Raw genomic sequence first — 22123 nt, forward strand, 5'->3', positions numbered from 1 at the left:
TCGCATTACTTCAACGCTTGTTTCAGTGTAGTGTTTGATTCCCAACATTTTTGGCGACTTATGATAGGATTTCGCGATTAAATTCGATAAAAGTTTGCTTAAATACGGAAAGTATCGGTTCAAATACGAATGGGGCTGTGCACTGTTTTGATTTCGCATAGGATTTTGACGTTTACTGGCCCTGTTGTTTACAAATTTCATGGTATAGTGAAAGAGATAGGATGATTTTTGTGAAGAGACTCATACAGAAGATAGTAGCTGCTGGCAAATCGGTTCCGCTATCATTGCGTTTGGGCCTTAACGAAACAAATTTTCGACAACTGTGAGTCCGAAACTTTAAGAGAAGCAATATTGAAGAAAAAGTTGATGACTGTTCAAGAAATTCCTGAGGAAGGAAGAGTGTTGGAAACAGTGAAACGGAATTGTGATCAAATGAAGAAAACAGTAGAAGAAGAGTTTAGTGAGTTTAGTGAAAAAGCAAAGCCGGGAAGAAATTTGTTTTCGTTGTGAAATTGTGAGTTATTTTGCCAACGAAAGTGTCCCGCCAGATCAAAAATGTGTGACAAATGTCAAATTGTTGGGCACTTCAAGAGATGTGTAAAACCAAACTGAAGTCAGAAAAATGTCAAAACGAAATCAGAAATTTAATCAGGTACTGACGCAAGACACTGTTTCGGATTAATCAAGTGAGGGAACGGATTTCGACGATGTGCAGCAGGTATAGCCCAAGTAACACAATTTGTCATAAATAAGGTCAAAATGCACCTTTAATACATCGCCGCTGTTTTGGGTCGAATGTACAACACTACATTTCATACATCTTTATAACCGAAAAAGCGCAGAAATTGAATGTTTTAAAACATCTTTCATAGTTCAATCAGATGTTCTACAATACCTATTTCAAACTTCTCATAGCATTCTGATTTGTTATATTTAAGTTATATCACACATCATTATGACCAATTAGTTATAATTAAGTTATCAAGACGTAATTTGTCGTGTTTGAATACAAGTGCAAATTGTGTATTGCTTGAAATGTTTGACAGCTCAGAAAAGTAAAAACAAAATTCATATATAACAAATAATCATTGACTTCAAGTGGTTCAACAAACGGAATGAAAAACGAATATCTTGCTGCAGGAAATTTAGCTACGATTTTTTTTTATCAGTTTACGAGTTCCAAAATATAATGCAACGATTGTGCATGTATGGTGTACTGTTTTGTAGGTGCCGCGTAAGATTTTCGGTGAAACTGAGTGTTGTACTCCGTGTTTATTGATGCGCTATTTATTAGATGCGCAATTGTAACTTGCGTTCCATGAAATTTATCAGATTGTAAGAAATTTTAATCTGAAGGAACAAGCGAGAAACATGGTGGATTCAATCAAATGCATACATGGCAGGTAAAAAATCTTTGTAATAGTTATTCGTTAAGGTACCTACGGTAATTCAATTGGTTGGTATGTTTTGAATTAAGAGATCATAAAATTCAAAACCAATCAAACTTGTTAACTGGGCTGCACACATTCTTGACCTGCCGTGCTGAAAATCGTAATTCAGCTACATGTCAGTCGCTTGAAATGAAAGTTCAACATTTATTGATTTTTATGACCGGTGCTGTAACATGACATTGCTTTGGAAGGGATAGAAAACACGGATGTTGGAAGCAATTTTGCGTTTGAATGAAGTTTTAAATGCGTATTAAGTACGTGTTTAAAACAACAAATATAAATGCTGTCAATATCGTCAATAAGATGAAATGCTCGTTCACAATGAAAAAATCACATCTGGTGAATTATCATTTGCGCACAATTTTCGTGTAGGTATGTTTTAGATCATTTTCTCTCCGCTTGCATTAATAACCATTTTGCTTAATAGTTCGCTACGGATTTTGTTTCACTACATCGATTACGCTGCATCCATCTTCGAAGATAAATTGAGATTTCAAAGAGACAAATGCTTAGAATGTTTTTCAATTGACAGAAGAAAACATAATTATAACATCTCTATCAAAACAATCAAACAGATATGTTCGGAATATGTATTCAAAAGCAACTTTATAACTTAATTTACATCGCCTGAAGTTTAGTTATTGGGAGTGCTTTAATTAAGTAATATATGCATTTATCAATCAGGAGTATAACACAAATGCGGTTTCTGTGTTTGCCGAATAGATATGTTTTTTCTAAAGCATCACCAGAACAGTATTTAAACAGAAGATGTATTGAATTTTATCTTTAACACCTAAATATAGCATCATTTTCAAATAACTGACCGAGAAGATGTTTTCTGTGTTACTTGGGAGGCCAATGGATCTGGGTTGGATTGAATGACGTGCTTCATTGGAGGAGTACAAACGGAGTGGATCATTGACTCCGGTGACCACGTCGACGTGATTACGCGAGGAACGTGGAAGTCGTTGAAAGAACAGCGATGTGTACCCGGTCAACCATATCTTCAATTTTTTTTTAACACTCCTTTATATCGACGCTCATATAACAAATTATTTTGACTAACTTGGGGCGGAGTCGGAGCGTCTGTGGGCTGCATTAAGCAGCCGCCATTTATAACGTAACGCTAAAATTGACAATTTTCGACCTCCACCTCCTCGTCCGTAACGCTTTTAATATGAAATTTTTTAAATTTTTGTATAAGCCGTAACGCTTCAGCCTACTCCCCCCTCCCCCTAGAGCGTTACGTAATTTGTGGACGGCGTCTTATATTTTTTTTTTTTTGTTTATTTATAGAGGTTTTAAACCAACTGGTTCATTCACCTCTTTAGAAGATATTGTGTTTACAACTTATCATATAATTTACATTTTTTGAAGAATTTCAGTATCTTGACTTCTTCATGCTTGTTGTTTCCTAATGCTATTTTTAAGTCACTATTGATACCTAGTTCTTCACGGATATTGTCGTATTTTATGCAATTTGATACTATATGTTCGACTGAAAGTTCAGTGTGGCAAACGTCACAATTTTTCGAAACTAATTTGTTATACAAATGCTCTTTTGTCAACCTAGTGTGACCGATTCTAAGTCGAGTCAAGACGCGTTGCTCATATCGATCTTCTCTATCGTTCCACTTCTTGATTGTTGTTTTACATCGTTTTAAGAACGTTGGGCGGTGTGATTCCCAGGCTGCTTGGAACGCAAGCTGAAAAAGATGGTGGGCCCAGTTGATAACATCAATGGCAGGAATCTCATCATGTGCTAGATGGGATATTCTTCCTCGATGGGCCGCATGATCAGCATCTTCGTTCCCGCTAATACCGGAATGTCCTGGAATCCAGCAGAAAGTAACGTCCTTATTGAGAGCTTCTCTTTCAACTGCTTGTATAAACGGATGCTTTGATTTTCCTTTATTCAAAGCTGTCAAACAACTTGCGGAGTCGGATAAAATAACAGTTGGCGAGCGATCAGCTAAACAGACGGCGGTGTGTAACGCGGCTGCTTCGGCGGAATATACGCTACATTGAAAGGGTAAACTTTTTTCAACAGTTATGCCTCTTCCCACAACTCCGAGACCAACCAAATTCTCGCATTTTGAGCCATCCGTATAGAATTTATCATGTTTGTCATATTTTGTGTGCAGAAGTTCATGCACCAAAGCGGTTGCGTTCATGTAGTTCTGTCCTTTTTTAAACCCATGCTTGATAGTCCAATCAACTTTGATGGTTTTGTTGTGCCATGGTCTGATTGTATCACGGTGTAATTTGGCTATGTTGGGAATTTGTTCCCCTGTTTCTGCAAAGATTGCACTATTTGCTGCTTCTCGAAGATGTGGATAGGGATGAGATGTCGATTTTTCTTCTAATCTACAAAGTCTTCGGATAAGAATTTCAGACATTCGCAATTTAAGCGGTAGTTCACCAGCTTCGACGACTAGAGTCATAACGGGAGATGACTGTACTGCTCCGGAGGTGATTCTCACAATTTGGTTATATGTCGTTTGGAACGTGTTACATAGATCCAAACCAAATAGCTCTATTCCGTAAAAAAGCTTGGAAATGCAGGTGGCCTCAGCAATTCGCCCGATCGTTGCTCTGTCAGCTTTTGGCGCTATAGCTTTCAAGTATTGTATGCGATTTTGCAGGGATTCCTTGATTTTCGCTCCATGAGCGGAGAATTCACCTCGTCGATTGATCCATACACCGAGAAATCGAGCAACGTTCACTTCAGGGATACTTTCATTGTCAATTTTGATATGCAGACGAGAGTTACGCCATCTATGTCTACGTTTTTTACAACAATGTAGAATACAGGATTTTGGAGCTGACAGAGAGAAGTTCACACTTTTTGCCCATATGTCTACGGCTTCTACTGCCTTTTTCAGGGAGCTTCGAACCCTTGGAAGGTGCTTTGATATCGATATCAATATGATGTCATCTGCGTACACAAGTGTGCGGATATTTCCGGGTACAGCATCGAAAACTGAATTGATAGCTAGTAAAAATAAGGTTACAGCGAGTACTGAGCCTTGAGGAACCCCGCTTTCTTGAATACGCTCTGTTGATGTAATTCCACCATAACTAACAAGAAACCGTCTGTTTTCGAGGAAGTTCATTATACAGCTGCGCATGCATTTGCCAATATTCAGCTTCTCAATCTGTTTCAGAATGTTCGGCCTCCAGGTTTGGTCGTACGCTTTTCTTATGTCTAGAATTGCAAATTCGACATGTGAGCCGGATTGCTCAGCATTTGCTAAAATTTCCCTTAGTTCTGCAAAATAGGAAGAAGTACCACGGCCGGCTCTAAAAGCGTGTTGATGATCGTTTAAAACCTGGTTCTCTTCCAAATAGGTCATTAACCTATGATTGACCATTCGCTCATAGATCTTCCCTATACAGCTAAGCAGTGTTATTGGTCGGTAGCCATCGGCATTTTGCAGATTTGCCCCTGGCTTAGGAATGGGAACAACTAATCCTTGTTTCCAGCATTCTGGAAATCGTCCAGCTGACCAGACGGAATTATAACTTCGAAGCATTGCTAACTTCCCTGCTAGTGGAAGGCGACGTATCATAGGGTAACCTACATTATCACAACCCGTAGAATGTCCTTTTGCGGCGTCTATGGCGCGGATAAGCTCCTGTAAGGTGAAGTCACTGTCCAGGTTTGAATTTTCTACGCGTGCCGGAATGGGCTGAGTGGGTTCAGTTGATTGGTGTTCTTTTGCTGAAGATGTTGAATAGAAGTAGTCTGCAAAGTGCTCAGCTATTTGAGTTGGGTCTTGCACGTGTTTCCCATCGATCGTTAGGCCTCTTTGCACTGTTTTCCTTTGGCCGTTTAGGCAATGGAAGTTATTCCATAGGATATCCGAAGGTGTATTTGGATTGAACGATTGACAAAAGCTATCCCATGACTCTTTCTTAGCTTTGTATATTGCTTTTCTAGCTAACGATCGCGCTTCCTGGAATTCTTTGCGAGCTGCTTCTAGTTGTGGGTCATTGTTTGAAAGTTTCTTCAGCTTTCTGAGAGATTTTCGACGTGCTTTAATTCTCTGTTGTACTTCCTCCGTCCACCAGATTTGGGATTTACCTCTATAGACTCCTGTTGTTTTCGGGATAGAAGAATTGGCGGCGTCAATTATTTTTTCTCCTAGTTGTTCTATCGGTAAAGGCTCTTCACTTGAAAAATTCTCCAGAATTTTTTGTTCAAAAGCAGCCCAGTCAGCATCTTTGTAAAGCCATCGCTTACGGCATAATGGTTTCGGGGAGTTGCTTTGGAGACGTATTTCGATGGGGAAGTGGTCGCTTCCGTAAGTGTCTTTCTCTATCGACCAGTAGAGTTTGCTTGCCAGACTTTGAGAAGCCACAGTAAGGTCTATGGCTGAGGTGGTGCCATGCGCTGAGCTAATAAATGTAGGTTCTCCATTATTTAAGACGACAAGCTGATGGTTGACGAACCACTCCAACAGTAACCACCCTCGCTTTGATGATTTTGTACTGCCCCAAGCCTCATGCGCTGCATTAAAGTCTCCTCCAATAACGAATGGTGGTTGGTGATTTGTTATGAGATTGTCCAGCGTGCTGACTACTTCTTCATCCTCTGCATTAGGTGGAACGTATATTGAGACAATTGTGAGGTTGTACGGTGCATTTAATCTGGCGACGCAGGTAGGGATGGACGAGCTCATTTGATGCAATTGGTGAGGAATTTCATTCAGTATTCCAAGCGCTGCAGCTCCGCCACCTTGATTATAATGACGATCAGCAAGTATCCAGTTGTACCGATTTTTAATAGTATTGGTTAGCGATCTAGTCATCATTTCTTGCAGTCCTATTGCAAGAGGTAGTTCGCAGTCTACAAGCTTTATTAGCTCTGCTTGATTGCACCAGAAGCCACGAACATTCCATTGCAAAAACAGCGTTTCCTTCTTCGAGTTTTCGTTGATGCTCGTTTCGTTTGAAGATGCTCTGCTTTCTGGTGAGGGTCCACGACTGCAAGATATTCGGTAACAATCTGAAAAACGTGACTCGAAAGTATGGTTTGCAGAACTATGAGGTTCTAAAGATGGAGGAGTACTTGCCCAGGTTTGGCAAGGGTCCATGTCGACTGCCGCCAGAGGCTCATCGGATAAATCCGGAACATCCCTGGTCAGGGTCGACATGGAAGGCCTCGCACTTGGCGAATCAGTTTTAGTCCGATGTGGTTTCCGGCTTGTAGATGGATGCGTGGTTATGTGATGAAACCGATCGTAGGCAGTAGAGTTTGATTTCACGAATTCAGGTAGAGTTGAGTTCCAGTTGCTGGTCAACGGCTTGGATGGTTGGGCGTTATGATTGCAGGCCACTTCCCGCGGTACCGTTACTTCACAATAGGGATGAACAACCGTTGTCGGTTCGTAGGGCATCGCAAGGTCGGTAGTTGTATGGGTTGAAAGATGTTCGATGTCATGTGCTTGATCCATTATTCGTAGAGGTTGTAGAACCATACTCTGGTTTGATTGTGCCTCTTATACCCAAGATGCCAAATGGACGTTGAATATTTTTCAGATTTCTGAAAAGCGACACGGGGGTAGTGTGTGTTGCAGATAAAAACTTTTGAAATGAAATGATACTTGCCCGAGAGTGGCAGAGGTCCATGTCGACTGCCGCCAGAGGCTCATCGGATAAATCCGGAACATCCCTGGTCAGGGTTGACATGGAATGCCTCGCGCTTGGCGAATCAGATGTTGTTCGATGTGGTCTCCGGCTTGTAGATGGATGCGTGGTTATGCGACGAAACCGATCGAAGGCAGTAGAGTTCGATTTCACCGATTCAGGTAGAGATAAGTTCCAGTTGTTGATCAACGGCTTGGATGGACGGGCGTTATGATTTCTGGCCCCTCCCCGCGTAAGCGTTACTCCACAATTAGTAACATAGGGTTGAACAACCGTTGTCGGTTCGGCGGGCATCGCAAGGTCGGTAGTTGTATGGGTTGAAAGATGTTCGATGTTATGCGCTTGGCCAATTATTCGTAGAGATTGTAGAACAATACTCTGGATTATTGTGGGTGTTGTGCCCAAGATGCCAGATGGACGTTGAATATTTTTCAGATTTCTGAAAAGCGACACGGGGGTAGTGTGTGTTGCAGATAAAAACTTTTGAAATGAAATGATACTTGCCCGAGAGTGGCAGAGGTCCATGTCGACTGCCGCCAGGGGCTCATCGGAAAAATCCGGAACATCCCTGGTCAGGGTCGACATGGAAGGCCTCGCGCTTGGCGAATCAGTAGGTGCCGGGTATGTATCCCAGCGAGAAGATGACAGAGTAATGATGCATCGAACGTGTTGATTAAATACATGGTTCAGCTTAACGGAGTTCAATAGATGGGTTCTTATTTCAGAAGCAGTTAAGTTGTAAGCTTGATAATCAGCGGGAAGACTGTTGACGTTCCAAACCATCTGTCCAGACGAACTCGCTGCCTGTTTCGGAAGCGAAATAGGCGTTTCGCTTTGCTCTCCTTCAAACCGCTCTGATTGCAGAAGTATGTTGCTTTGTACTGGTTCCAATCGGTGTCCAAGATCATTTTCCATGGGGGTTTCGCTATAGTCTATGCCGTCTAATGATTGTTCTTCCATTATCAGTTCCAGGTACATTGCGTGGTCTGTGGTAGAAAAGTCTATTTTTTGTTCGTCATCCATCATGTGTTAGGACTGATGAGGTCATTTCTGGTCTGTTGACCTGAAAAGCGTTTACCCAGGTTGCTATCAGCGGTAGGGGATATATCCATAGAACGTTTTCCACTTTTGCTACGGTTTCGAAGGTCATAAGTGTTGGCGTCGTTGCAATTAGATTTCTTTGCTGGTGGGGAGATGAAGCACTTATCTTTTCTTGATAGTCTAGCGTTTGCATTTTTGGAGGGTGAATCAGCTTTTGATCCATTCGAAGCGGAGGGATTTTGAACTGATGATGGTTGAGATGCTGAAATTCGAGCATTTGATGTTTTGGTGTTCCTTGGAGCCGGAGATTGGCTATGAGCTTTAGACCTGATAGCATTTTTGAGGTCTGCGAGTTCTTTGGTGAGAACCGCTACTTGTTTTTGCAAAGCTGTGATCATTTGATCTTTCACGGCCATCTCGTTGCTAATACGATCTTGGACAACACTGGCAAATGTTTCTTTCTTAAGTTCGTCTGCGTAAATTCTTCTGGCTTCAGGGAACGATACACCTTGATCGACTTTAATCTGAATTATCTTTTGCTCAGACTTGTATTTCAGACAATCTCGTGAAGTTATTGCATGTCCTTTATTGCAGTGTAAACAATGTGGAGCGTTATTACATTTTTCCCCTTCATTTTGCTCATGCGACTGAGAGCAATGCAGGCAAATATCGCAATTTTGGCAATTCTTCTTGGAATGACCATATGCACCGCAGTTGAAGCAGATCATTGGGTATGGGTAATAGACCTTTACCGGTATACGTAGAAGCCCAAAATACACGAACTTGGGTAGCTGAGTGCCATGAAACGACAGAACTAGCAGAGGTGTATTTTGTTGAACATTGTTAACACGTTTCTTAACTCTCCGGACTGCGTGTACTCCTTGCGAACTAAGATATCCTAAAATCTCTTCTTCGCTCATGTCCTTTGAATCTGGATCGTACACTGTGCCTTGTACTGTATTCAATGTGGGATGCGAAATGATCTCAACTTGAGTTCCATCGGTGAGCTCTGTTATCTTCGTCAGTTTATTGAATACAGACTTAGAGGAGGTGCGGAGAAGATACCGCGTTCCTCGCCCTTCACGCGTAGCATCAACTTTCGATCCGATTGCCAGCTCAATGGATGTTCCGACAATAAAGGGGTTCGGAAGAGGCAATTGCTCATTCCGATCTGCATTGCTTTTCGTGCTGTCATCGTTTGTTCTGCTTGATCTGCGCCGTAGCAGCAACACCATAGTACCTATGTCGTCCGCACTCCTCATCCAATACGGTTGTCTGCTGCTTCCTGGTGGATCATGCCTGGGCCCCCCAGGAGGGCCTGAAGAACTTCCGGTCATAAGACCGGAGCCTAGCAACAGTTTGTTTCAAAGTTGCTTTTTTCTCTCCGTTTCAAAAGTACGTGCGATATCGAGATTGTACGTTGATTAGTACAATCCACCAGTCGGGTTGATTCACCTTTTCACTGCACACTGTGTATAGTCTTTGTGGTGGTATTGTTCATGCGCCGCGTGATATGACCACTATTTCTGTGTTATTCGGCACTATATCACTGTTTTTCCACCAATTTCAAGTTTATAATGAAATCTCTGGTGACACTTCTTGTATAACCGAAGTTTGGTAAATTTTAACGAAGTATTTATAATCTAAAAGAGGGTTGCAAAGTAGAGTGACTCGCGCGTGTTGTATAACAACAATATCCCGAACACTCGAATGGGCGTCTTATATGATACGTGTTTCACTTGGTAGTTTCAACATGGAGACATCGGTCCTCTGGTCTGACTACAGAATTCCGCCATTACGTGTCATATGATCCAAACTATCTTGGGTAGCCCTACCTGGAGCTAAAGGGTCAACTGAAAAAGAGTACTGCTGTCAACAGTCGACTTTTATGCGGGGTAGAAATATTCTTTAAATGATAAGATTTTGATCTGCTTTCAATTTAGTGACTTTTTGTGGAGCACTCTCAGAACCGGAGCACATCAGAAAACAAGAAAAAAACACTTGAAATAATATTGACCACCTAGATTTTCAGAAATATCCCTTTGTGTGACGAACGGATGCGGCAGGACGCGTTACCATTCGAAGTAATTCTCAACTGGGAATGAGAGTGCTTTACGGTCCATAAAACTATGACCGCAGTTGTTTGTTCGAGTAAATGCGACTTTGTTCGTTTATTGATCTTCTCGTTGGTATTTGGTAAAATAAAGAAATACTTGTTCCAGCGAGGTCTGCCCCAACGCATAGTCTTCGATTTCCAGCTCATTCCGGGCCGATTCCATCAGACCGAACATCGCAGACCATCGGAGGTCCGTCCGTGGAATGAGGAAGCTGAGCGAGTCCAAATACTCTTCCCTGAAATTTGAAGCTTGAAAGTAATTCAAGGGCACCTGATATTGCACAAAATACTCACTTTAATACTGCTCCACTGAATTTTTGATCTACGAAAAGTTTCACCCAGTCCACCCTTGCACGTAGATTCTCCATCGGTTCCCGTTTTACCTTGACAGTCAGCAGAAACCCTTCAGAGAATTTGTTCTTTAAATGTTGCGTTGATCCTAAACACTTGAACTCTCCGTTGACCATGATGACCAGCCGAGTGCAGAGCGCCTCGCATTCCTCCATACTGTGTGAAGTCAAGACGATCGCCTTACCCGCCTCCCTAATCTTACATATCACATTCCAGAATTGTCGTTTCGCACCCGGATCCATTCCAGTGGTAGGTTCGTCCAGGTAAACTACCGCTGGATTCCCGATCAAGGCCAGTGCTGTGCTCAACTTTCGCTTGTTACCTCCGCTGTAAGCTCTCGTCTTCTTGTCGATATGCTTCAGGAAGTTCAACTCTTCTGCCAACGCCAACGATACGCTGTTTAGCTCCGCATTTTTCACACCACGAAGCAAAGCGAACATCTTGAGAGTCTCTCTACCGGTCATGTCCTCTAGCAAAGCATCAAACTGCGGACAGTAGCCGATCTGTTGATGAACTCGATTCATATTCGTCTGAAGACTGATTCCGTTTACCCAAGCTTGGCCACCTGAGATGCTCTCATCTCCCGTCATCATCTTGAACGTGGACGTCTTTCCAGCTCCGTTGATTCCTAACAATCCGAAGCACTCCGAGTGACGTATTCCCACGGATAGATTGTTCACCGCTCTGAATTTCTTGTAATACTTGGAAAGATCTTTTAACACGAGATTATAAGTGTTGATTTCCGATTGACTCATAGCAGCTATCCTGCGTTTCTCTTCCAGGACATCCGAATCTAACTCAGAGTCATTTCCAGCATCACTTACTGTTACCTTACGATCGAAGATCCTCTTGAAAACTCGAAATTCAATGAACATGATCAAACCGAATGAAACAATTCCGATTCCCACCAAGAACAGCAAGTTCCTATTGATTCCTCCCTCGTCAAATGTGAAGATCTCCTGTCCGCAACACTGTGGCACCAACATACACAGCAACTCTTTCGTACACATCGGAATCAACGCGCACTGTTTCGCACATAAATCCTCCGTACTTGCCACCATGTTCAGATTGTTCAAGCTGTGGCTAAGCACAAAGTTGGGAAACACCATGAACACCCACTCCAGCACATTGGCCACATCCTGCAGGTCAATTCCGTCGAACTTCAGCAAAGTAACCGCCGTGAACAGCACGGAACCGGATAAGATGTTCAGGAGCATCATTTTGACGAATCCGGTCGCCGGTACGTCAAACAGGTACGAAAACAGATAAGTCGTCGGAATAACTGCAAACCCAAACAGCAGCAATACCAGAAAAACTCGACTAAGCTGTTCAAAGTTTGACCACCCGTCTTGCTGAATAGCCGCTACCGAAGCCAGATAGAACAGACTCACCACGACGAACACCAAATAGTCCCAGATGAAAGATATGGCCCAGAAGAGGGCAACGTTGACGCCACTTACAAACTGCAGCAACTTAGAGCGAGTGGTTCTCTCGCGGATGTAGAACATTATGTATAAGGCAGCCACGAAGGCCATAGCGAAACCTGTATTGAAGGCCAGTTGGAAGCCTGAATTGGCTCCGGTTTCCAACTGATCGAAGCGAGTCATTAACTGGAACGGAAGTGGTTTATTGGTGACCTGAATATCACACTCTTGGCAGGTAGATTTTAGAAGTGCGTTGAACAGTAGGTTGATGGATAGCGGGGCCGAGTGAAAAGCCTTGTTGTTGAACCAAGCGGTCGGACTAGTGGTATTCAGGGTGGCACCCACCCAATACCGTGTATTGACGGTTGCGATTGTTTCGAGAGACTTATTGAGAATGAAGTCGTTCATGTCCTCCTTCGTTACGATAAGCTGGTGGTTCGGGCTGAGGCTGTTGAACAAGGCAGAGTACGCTTGTATAATAGAAACGTCGGACTGTTGATCTTGTACAACTGTCACCGAGTGAGTGTAGGACTCTAGTTTAATATCTAGAGCCGGCAAGTCTTGATTAGCAGAGGAATTCAAAATGATGATGTAGGTCATCAACACGAATACGATGGGTATTAGAATCTGCATGGAAAGGGTTATCAAGCTGCGGATCGTGACTAAGGACTTCTTCAGGAACTGCGCTTTGATCTGGTTGAATAGCAGATGTTTTCCCGTGAGCAGATGTAGGTTGTCCAAGGCATCTACGGAAGAACAGATTTTAGCTTTTCTATCCAAACGTTTTTAAATCATACTTACATTCACTGGAAGCTGTATGGATGACTGTTCCGTTCTCCAAGGATTCTTTCTCGAAACTGTCAGTCCCGGACCGGAGAAATACTTCTTCCATTGTTGTCAACGAAATTCCAAAGCTGGATATGCCACAGGACTCCATGTTGTCCTCTAAGTCCTCCAACATCGGTTTGAATTTCTGAACGTAATCCTCTCGCAAGACCATCGTTAATTCGGACCCAATATCGGTTTCAACCTCAACCTCAGGTATATACCCCTTCAGAATCTCCAGCAAGCGATCTTTGTCACAGTTCGCTTTTTTAACGCAAATCAATCTGTAACCTGCTCCAAAAGTCTTCTTCAAGAAGAACGGTGACCCAACGGCTTTGAGTTGTCCCTCAGCCATGATAGCGATCCTATCCCCAAGCACATCGGCTTCATCCATGAAATGGGTTGACAGCAGAACGGTTCTGCCAAGCTTCTCCTTCTGTAGTAATTCCCACAAAGCCCTTCTCGCCGAGGGATCCATTCCTGAGCTGGGTTCATCCAATAGAACTACCTTCGAACCTCCACACAACGCAACTCCTACAGCCAGCTTCCGCTTCATGCCACCCGACAGAGTTCGGGACTGAGCGTTCATTTTGTCCGTTAACTCCAATAAGTTTACGTATTTCTCAACTTCAGCTGCCACGTCGCCATCTCTAACCCCCTTCAGCTTGGCAAAAAACTTTACATGTTCAGCCACTGTCAGCTCGTTAAACAGCACATTGTGCTGCGGGCACAACCCCAATGATCGGCGAACTCCTTCAATATCCGTCCTTATGTCATGGCCATTGATCAGCGCTGTCCCCGAACTTGGAGAGAACATTCCCGTCAACATCGACATCGTGGTTGTCTTCCCAGCACCGTTGTGTCCTAAAAGCACCGTAATCTGATCTTCGTACATGTTCAGATCCAGACCATCGACGGCAACCTTTTTGTCGTAAACCTTACGCAAGTGGCGAATCTTAACTCCTGCCTTCTCGATCGGTGGATCCTCTTCGATGAACTTCGATTGCATCGGCTTCACAAGGCCGTTCTGACTTCCATGCGCATCACCAACTTTATTGCGCTTCCAAAACTCGCTGGTAAACAAGAAGTACCAAGGTTTGGCGACGCCAAACTCCCCGGGCATGACCTGCTCAGAGTACAGCGCAATGCCCAGATAGATCAGAGCATCGACCAGCAGCATGATGATGATCACTCCAACGCTCAGGCCATCGTTCATGGTCGACGGGGTGAACATATTGGACCACTGCAGTCCAGCTTGGTTGCCCTCGAAGCGGACGATGTTTAGCACTCCGTAGGACATGGCAGTGTTCGAGAGCAGACACAGTCCAACCTTTGATCCCGTGTCCATGTCGTCGTAGTTTCGCACCGTGATGTTGTACGGCATCATCAGGAGGAACCACATCAGGCCGGCTATGCCCGCGGCGGTGTTTGCTGGAAATGGAATGGATAATGTGAGACGGGTGGTTTCCGGGAGATTTTAGGGATTGTCAAATGCTTCTGAAGCTTCTCTAGAACTTTTGTGGAGCATCTTCATAACGTTTCTGGAGTTTCTTCAGAACGCTTCTGGTGTTTCTCCAGAACGCCGCTGGAGCTTCTCCAGAACGCGTGTGGAGTTTCTCCAGAACACTTCTGGAGTTTCTCCATAACGCTTCTGGAGTTTCTCAGGAAAGGTTCCGGAGTTTCTCCAGAACGCTTCTAGAGCTTTTCCAGAACGCTTCTGGAGCTTCCTTATAACGCTTCTGGAGCTTCTCCAGAATGCTTCTGGAGTTTATTAAGAACACTTCTGGAGTTGCTGCAGAACGCTTCTGGACTTTATTCAGAACGCTTCTGGAGCTTCTCAAAAACGCTTCAGGAGTTTATCCAAAACGCTTTTGGAGTCTAGCCGAAACTCTTTTGGAGTTTATCCAAAACGCTTCTGGATTTTCTTTAGAACGCTTCTGAAGTTTCTCCAGAACGCTTCTGGAGCTCTCCAGAACGCTTCTGGAGCTTCTCCAGAATGCTTCTGGAGCTTCTCTAGAACGCTCCTGAAGCTTCTCCAGAACACTTCTGGAGCATCTTTAGAACGTTTCTAGAGCATCTCCAGAACGCTTCTGGACTTTCTTCAGAACGCTTCTGAAGTTTCTCCAAAACGCTCCTGGAGTTTCTCCAGAACGCTTAAGGAGTTTCTCCAGAACGCTTCAGGAGTTTCTCCAGAACGCTTCTGGAATTTCTCCAGAAAGCTGGGAGTTTGTTCAGAATTCTTCTGGAGCTTCTCGCGAATACTTCTGGAGCTTCTCTAGAACGCTCCTGGAGTTTCTCCTGAATGCTTCTGGAGTTTCTCCAGAAGGCTTCTGGAGTTTCTCCTGAACACTTCCGGAGTTTCTCCAGAACGCTGCCGATGTTTCTCCTGAACGCTGAGATTTTTTTAGAATTCTTCTGAAGCTTCTCGCGAATGCTTCTGGAGCTTCTCTAGAACGCTCCTGGAGTTTCTCCTGAACGCTTCTGGAGTTGCTGCAGAACACTTCTGGAGTTTCTTCAGAACGCTTCCGGAATCTCTCCAGAACGCTTCTGGAGTTTCTCCAGAACGGTTCCGGAGTTTCTCTAGAACGCTTCTGGATTTTCTCGAGAACGCTTCCGGAGTTTATCCATAACGCTTCTAGAGCTTCTCCAGAACGCTTCTGGAGTTTCTTCAGAAGGGTTCCTGAGTTTCTCCAGAACGCTTCTGGAGGTTCTCTAGATCACTTCAGGAGTATCTCCAGAACTCTTCTGCAATTTCTCCAGAACGCTGGGAGTTTGTTCAGAATTCTTCTGGAGCTTCTCGCGAATGCTTTTGGAGCTACTCTAGAATGCTCCTGGAGTTTCTCCAGAACGCTTCTGGAGTTTCTCCTGAACGCTTCTAGAGATTCTCCAGAACGCTTCTGGAGTTGCTCCAGAATACTTCTGGGGTTTCTCCAGAACGCCTCTGGAGCTTTTCCAGAACGCGTCTGGACTTTCTCCAGAACGCTTCCGGAGTACGCTGAGAATTTGCTCAGAATTCTTCTGGAGCTTTTCACGAATGCTTCTGGAGCTTCTCTAGAACGCTCCTGGAGTTTCTCCAGAACGGATTCGGAGTTGCTCCAGAACGCTTCTGGAGTTTCTCCAGAACGCTTCTGAAGTTTCTCCAGAACGGTTCCGGAGTTTCTCGAGATCGCTTCTGGATTTTCTCGAGAACGCTTCTGGACTTTATCCACAATGCTTCTAGAGCTTCTCCAGAATGTTCCTGAAGCTTCTCAAGAACGCTTCTAGAGCTTCTCGCGAACGCTTCTGGAGTTTCTCCAGAACGCTTCCGGAGTTTCTCCAGAACGCTTCTGAAGTTTCTTCAGATGCTTCTAAAACTTCTCCAGAACGCTTCTGGAGCTTCTTCAGAACGCTTTTGGAGTTTCTCCAGAACGCTTCTGGAGTTTTTCCAGAACGCTTCTGAAGTTTTCTCAGAATGCTTCCGGATCTTTTCCAGAACGCTTCTTGAGTATTTCCAGAACGCTTCTGGAGTTTTTCTAGAACGCTTCTAGAGTTTCACCAGAAAACTTTTGAAGTTTTTCCAGAACGCTTCTGGTGTTTCTCTAGAACGCTTCTGAAGTTTCTCCAGAATGCATCTAAAGCTTCTCCAGAACGCTTCTGGAGCTTCTCCAGAACGCTTCTGGAGCTTCTTTAGAATGCTTTTGGAGCTTCTCCAGAACGTTTCTGGAGTTTTTCCAGAACGCTTCTAGAGTTTCTCCAGAACGCTTCTGAAGTTGCTTCAGAACACTTCTGGAGTTTAATGCTTCTGGAGTTTAATGCTTCTGGAGTTTCACCAAAACGCTTCTGGAGTTTCTTCAAAACGCTTCTGGAGTTTCTCCTGAACGCTTCTGGAGTTGCTCCAGAACACTTCTGGAGTTTCTCCAGAACGTTTCCGGAGTTTCTCCAGAACGCTTCTGGAGTTTCTCCAGAACGCTTCTAGAGTTTCTCCGGAACGGTTCCGGAGTTTCTCTAGAACGCTTCTGGATTTTCTCGAGAACGCTTCCGGAGTTTATCCTTAACGCTTCTAGAGCTTCTCCAGAACGCTTCTGGAGTTTCTTCAGAAGGGTTCCTGAGTTTCTCCAGAACGCTTCTGGAGGTTCTCTAGATCACTTCAGGAGTATCTCCAGAACTCTTCAGCAATTTCTCCAGCACGCTGGGAGTTTGTTCAGAATTCTTCTGGAGCTTCTCGCGAATGCTTCTGGAGCTACTCTAGAATGCTCCTGGAGTTTCTCCAGAACGCTTCTGGAGTTTCTCCTGAACGCTTCTAGAGATTCTCCAGAACGCTTCTGGAGTTGCTCCAGAACACTTCTGGGGTTTCTCCAGAACGCCTCTGGAGCTTTTCCAGAACGCGTCTGGAGTTTCTCCAGAACGCTTCCGGATTACGCTGAGAATTTGTTCAGCTTCTCTAGAACGCTCCTGGAGTTTCTACAGAACGGATTCGGAGTTTCTCCAGAATGCTTCTGGAGTTTCTCCAGAACGCTTCCGGAGTTTCTCCAGAACGCTTCTGGAGTTTCTCCAGAACGCTTCTGGAGTTTCTCCAGAACGCTTCTGAAGTTTCTCCAGAACGGTTCCGGAGTTTCTCGAGATCGCTTCTGGATTTTCTCGAGAACGTTTTTGGAGTTTATCCATAACGCTTCTAGAGCTTCTCCAGAATGTTCCTGAAGCTTCTCAAGAACGCTTCTAGAGCTTCTCGCGAACGCTTCTGGAGTTTCTCAAGAACGCTTCCGGAGTTTCTCCAGAACGCTTCTGGAGTTTTTCCAGAACGCTTCTGAAGTGTCTTCAGATGCTTTTAAAACTTCTCCAGAACGCTTCTGGAGCTTCTTCAGAACGCTTTTGGAGTTTCTCCAGAACGCTTCTGGAGTTTTCCCAGAACGCTTCTGAAGTTTTCCCAGAATGCTTCCGGACCTTTTCCAGAACGCTTCTTGAGTATTTCCAGAACGCTTCTGGAGTTTTTCTAGAACGCTTCTCAAGAACGCTTCTAGAGTTTCACCAGAAAACTTTTGAAGTTTTTCCAGAACGCTTCTGGTGTTTCTCTAGAACGCTTCTGAAGTTTCTCCAGAATACTTCTGAAGCTTCTCCAGAACGCTTCTGGAGCTTCTCCAGAACGCTTCTGGAGCTTCTTTAGAATGCTTTTGGAGCTTCTCCAGAACGTTTCTGGAGTTTTTCCAGAACGCTTCTAGAGTTTCTTCAGAACGCTTCTGAAGTTGCTTCAGAACACTTCTGGAGTTGCTTCAAAACGCTTCTGGAGTTTCTCTAGAACGGTTCCGGAGTTTCTTCAGAAAGCTTCTGGAGCTTTTCCAGAACGCTCCTGGAGCTTTTCCAGAACGCATCTGGAGCTTCTTCAGGACACTTCTGGAGCCTCTTCAGAACATTTCTGGCGCTTCTCCATAACGCTTCCAGAGCTTCTCCACCACGCATCAGAAGTTTCACCAGAACGCTTATGACTTCCGAAGTATTCTACCCACAATTACGTTCTTGAATTACTGTAGACACATTGCTAAACTTCTTCTACTTCATTGTCAGAAACATTTCACCCACCTTTGTTGAAGAACACACTCATCATGAAGCAGAAGCAGATGGTGGCGATGGCAAACGCCAGCAGAAACACCCACAAGGCGGACCAATCGGTGTACTGCAGAACCGCTTGATCCGTGTTGGTCGTGAGGCTCACGGTCATGAGAAGCGTCACGAGCGAAATGGTGATCAGCAGCAACAGCAAACACCGTACGAACCAAGCCGTCCAGTGCAGCCAGTTGGACAGGCCCATGATCTTCATGGCTTCCTTGAGCTGTCGTTCCTTCTCGATGGTGATGTACTTGACCGTGTTGATGCAGGTGTAGAAGAACGCAATAAGGATGATTAGTGGGAGGAGCTGCTCCATGGCCGGGAGCAGTTCGTCCTTGTAGAATGGCGGATAGGGGATGCGCTGTAAAAGGGGGGAAGTTAGAGTCGGGCACAGAGTATTCTGAGTATCTTACCCTCAACTGCACATCCTGCGTGATGATTTCGGGATCATGCGCCGCCACGATTGCGGCTGATATGGCCACCTGAAGGGGGATGAACCCCTCGGCGTAGTAGTTGGGGCTGCCGCCATCGGTGAGGTTTCCGTTACGGATTCCGGGAGAGAACGGTACCACTAGCAGATTGGTTCTCCAGTTTCCGAACAACCACCTCCACTGCCGTGTCTCCGCTGGGAAACGCAGCGAAAAGTGGACTTTCTTCGGAAGGGAAGTTACGGTCTGTGGACGTTAGAGAATTTCATGAAAGGGTCAAACGTTGCATAGATTGTGCCCTCACCGCTAGAGAATCATCGAACTCCACTCCAACAAAGTAGTTCTGTTGAATAAGAAGGCCTTCCAGGTCACGAGAGCTAGGGTAGCCTTCAATAGCCAATTTGTTATGAGTCCGCAAATGATTGTCTATGGCATCTTGCAATAAGGCTTCCAAGACTTCATTTTTCGGTGAATACGCAATCTTGGGAATAACCGGAGGCGTAGTAATTCTGCAACGTAAAGTGAACGAAAATCAGTCAACTCATCTTGTGACGCGGTATCATGATTGTGCCGTTATCATACTCAGGGATGACTAAGTAATTGGCTTGCAGTGGGCTGAACACTGTCGGGTGGTCAATTATCTCCGGATCGACCAGTCCTCGTACAAGAATGAGCATCGAACAGCATAGCACCGGAATCAATATCTCGAAGATAGTTTGGATGTAGTGCCGCTTCTGGATGGTCCAGTTCTTCCACAGCAGTAGCTGAAATTTATCCCAGCTGCTAGTCATCGCGTGCCTCGCCGCTTTGACTCACCAAACAGATGCTGCAACGTTTATCTAGTCGCAATTAAATCGTTATCAGTATTGCACACTTGGCTGACTTTCCGGATGACGCCGGCTTACCGCGCACTGACTATCAATTTCACACCCACGCAAGCAAACAAACCGACCGACCAGTGACCGAATGCTTCCTCTCTTCTCTTGTTTGAAATCATTCATGAGGAAGCGGCCAACAGTTTACGGTGAACCGCACTTTACCAACCGAGGCGTAAATATTGGCCTGATAAGACCGAATTTGTGCTGAATCACTGACCTGCCACTTCTCGAAATGTGTCCAAAATTCCCCCCTGAAACACTTGTGGAGTGCAACAGTTCTCGATGGGCTATTAAAACCGAAATCGATCCAGACGACAAGGACAAGGACGCGACGAAGACTTGAGGTTGAAGGTCAAACCCCAGCGCGGAAATTGACCCACGGCACGAGACACCTTGCCACGCTGCTGATGGGCGATGTTTTTACGGCGAGTGTTAGTAATGGACTAATTCAAACGCTTTTGCTGATGGGTTTGCCAGCCGTAGGCGTCGCGACGCCTCCGCTCTGTTATCGTTGATAATAATGAGCGATTTGATTGGTACGTGCTCGCATACAAACGTTCATCATTATTTCGGTTGATCGCTGAGTAAAGTTCGTGCTGATTGATGAAATTGAGCATTTGTTAGGTGTTTTTGATGTACATTATTACTTGTGCGCATAACGCGTCACATTGTAATGCATTATTCATACAGTTTGGAAGTTATAAACGATTAACTGTACATGCGGAACCTCATGAAGAGAGGTCAATGTCAGTGAAGCGAAACGTATGAAACACAGCACGTATTACATAGCATTTTTGAAGTTCACACTAGGAATGACACTAGGATGACTTCCTGAATTTTCCAACATCCTCCACAGAAAATGGGTTTTTAATTAATTTAATTTAATTAATTGTATTGAAAAGAGCAATCAATTCGATGCTTTATGCAACAAATCGAAGCTGCCTCTAGCCCAAGCCCTTTGATTCAAGTGAGGAAGCATAGGGTGCCGCCAATTGTGGTATGTATTTCCAAATTTGCTGGTTCCAGGTAGAAGATCTCAGGGCTCTATTTTACAAGTTGAGTCGATCGAAATGACTCGACCTGAGTCACCAAAAAAATCGCTCGACTCAGCTCTGTCACTCGAGTTTTTCAACAGTTGTCACTCTATGGGAGTCGACGGGTGACATCTGAAATCTCGCGGAACATTACTAAAGGACCTATGTACAAATGAGAGATTCTCTCCTCTCTCGTTCTCTTTTGATTATAACAGTGGAATACTAAAGATTTTGGGAAGTTTTTCACTATAGATCGAAAGTCAATTTCCTTGACTAGCGTTTCATACAAAAAAAGGAACAGAAGAGATTAATGTGACTCAGTTATTAATGAAAGAGAAAGTAAACAAAGAGAGCCTCTCAATGTTAGATAGGTCCTTTAGTAATGTTACGCGAGAAATATGCATGCTTGCTTTGATCGACAGTGATTATAGACGAGTCACATGATTCTGTTCGATTTACAAAATAGACCCCTCAAATTCCATAAGGGGAATCAAGGTTTTCTTCCACATCTCAAAGGCAGGAAAATGTTTGCCGAAAACCTTCTTTTATTCCTTTACAAGTATCATTTTTAACATTACATTCATTTCTCATATCTAGGTGTTCCGTGTTAGACAACACTATCATCTTAGGGCCCTATTTTATAAGTCGAGTCGATCAAAAAGGACTCGACTGGAGTCACTGTCGACCTAAAATTCCGCTCGATTTGGCTCTGTCACTCGAGTTTATCGACAGCTGTCACTCTATGTGACTGGAGAGTTCTGTTTGATCTTTCGACCTTGACGCTTGCTTTTGCCGGAGCGAGCGACGAGGGCAGGATCAAACATGTCGCGCGTCGGTCTCGTAAGTGAAAAAGTGGCGTGATCGGGGAGTTCGGTTGGAGTAAGTTAAAAAGTGCCGCGATCGGTTCGTTCTTTTTGATCTTTCGACGACCTTGACGCTTGCTCCTGGGCAGTGCGTCAAAAAAGCCCGAGCTGTCGTCCGTGTTTTTTTTTTTCGGGTCGCGCGCCTATTTTTTTTTTTTTTTTTTTCTGAGTGCTAGCCGAGCAAACGAGTGAAGCTGAAAGTGGATTGTGGCTGCTCAGTCAAGGATAACGGATCAATTGGTGAGCTCGTTTCATGCTACTATTTCTAATCTATAAAATATGTATGACTGCACATTTAATCGTTACAATGGTGGGATGTAAATATGATGTTTCAACAAACTATGGATGGTTCGTCACTGTGAGTGTCGACACAAACTCTGATTCATGATTTATTTATGTTTAACTTTTTTTTTCAGAACACCCCTTATATACCTTTATTTTTGTAATTAAAAAAAACTTTGAATGGTTCGACACTACAAG

At 44.2% G+C, this 22123-nt stretch overlaps 2 protein-coding genes across 5 annotated transcripts in view; one reads left to right on the plus strand and one right to left on the minus strand.

Annotated features, from left to right (window-relative positions):
- Window positions 1–22123, plus strand: part of LOC5577573 — a 1170395-nt gene that overhangs the window by 599740 nt on the left and 548532 nt on the right. The gene's annotated exons all lie outside the window — the stretch shown is intronic.
- On the minus strand, window positions 10284–20204 carry LOC5576676 (ATP-binding cassette sub-family A member 3). 3 transcript variants are annotated; one of them, XM_021841561.1, is made up of 8 exons: window positions 19774–20204; window positions 19451–19694; window positions 19173–19377; window positions 18854–19114; window positions 18414–18801; window positions 12837–14291; window positions 10555–12781; window positions 10284–10496 (listed from the first exon to the last, which is right to left on the minus strand). In XM_021841561.1, exons 2-8 carry the CDS (start codon window positions 19657–19659, stop codon window positions 10316–10318), a joined length of 4926 nt encoding a protein of 1641 aa, XP_021697253.1. In that variant the 5' UTR covers window positions 19660–19694; window positions 19774–20204; the 3' UTR covers window positions 10284–10315. The 3 variants fall into 3 exon arrangements, with proteins under 3 accessions (XP_021697253.1, XP_021697250.1, XP_021697252.1); XM_021841558.1 differs by having other exon boundaries at window positions 19451–19707; XM_021841560.1 differs by having other exon boundaries at window positions 19752–20204.

This window comes from Aedes aegypti, chromosome 2, assembly GCF_002204515.2.
Source record: "Aedes aegypti strain LVP_AGWG chromosome 2, AaegL5.0 Primary Assembly, whole genome shotgun sequence".
Taxonomy (NCBI): domain Eukaryota; kingdom Metazoa; phylum Arthropoda; class Insecta; order Diptera; family Culicidae; genus Aedes; species Aedes aegypti.

Excerpts from the sequence above, each read along its gene's own strand:
- LOC5576676 (XM_021841561.1), bottom strand. The coding sequence starts at position 19,659 with ATGACTAGCAGCTGGGATAAATTTCAGCTACTGCTGTGGAAGAACTGG. Across the intron at positions 18,802-18,853 it reads CGCAGGATGTGCAGTTGAGG|CGCATCCCCTATCCGCCATT; the intron begins GTAAGATACTCA and ends CCCCTTTTACAG. Across the intron at positions 10,497-10,554 it reads TTCAGTGGAGCAGTATTAAA|GGAAGAGTATTTGGACTCGC; the intron begins GTGAGTATTTTG and ends TTCAAATTTCAG.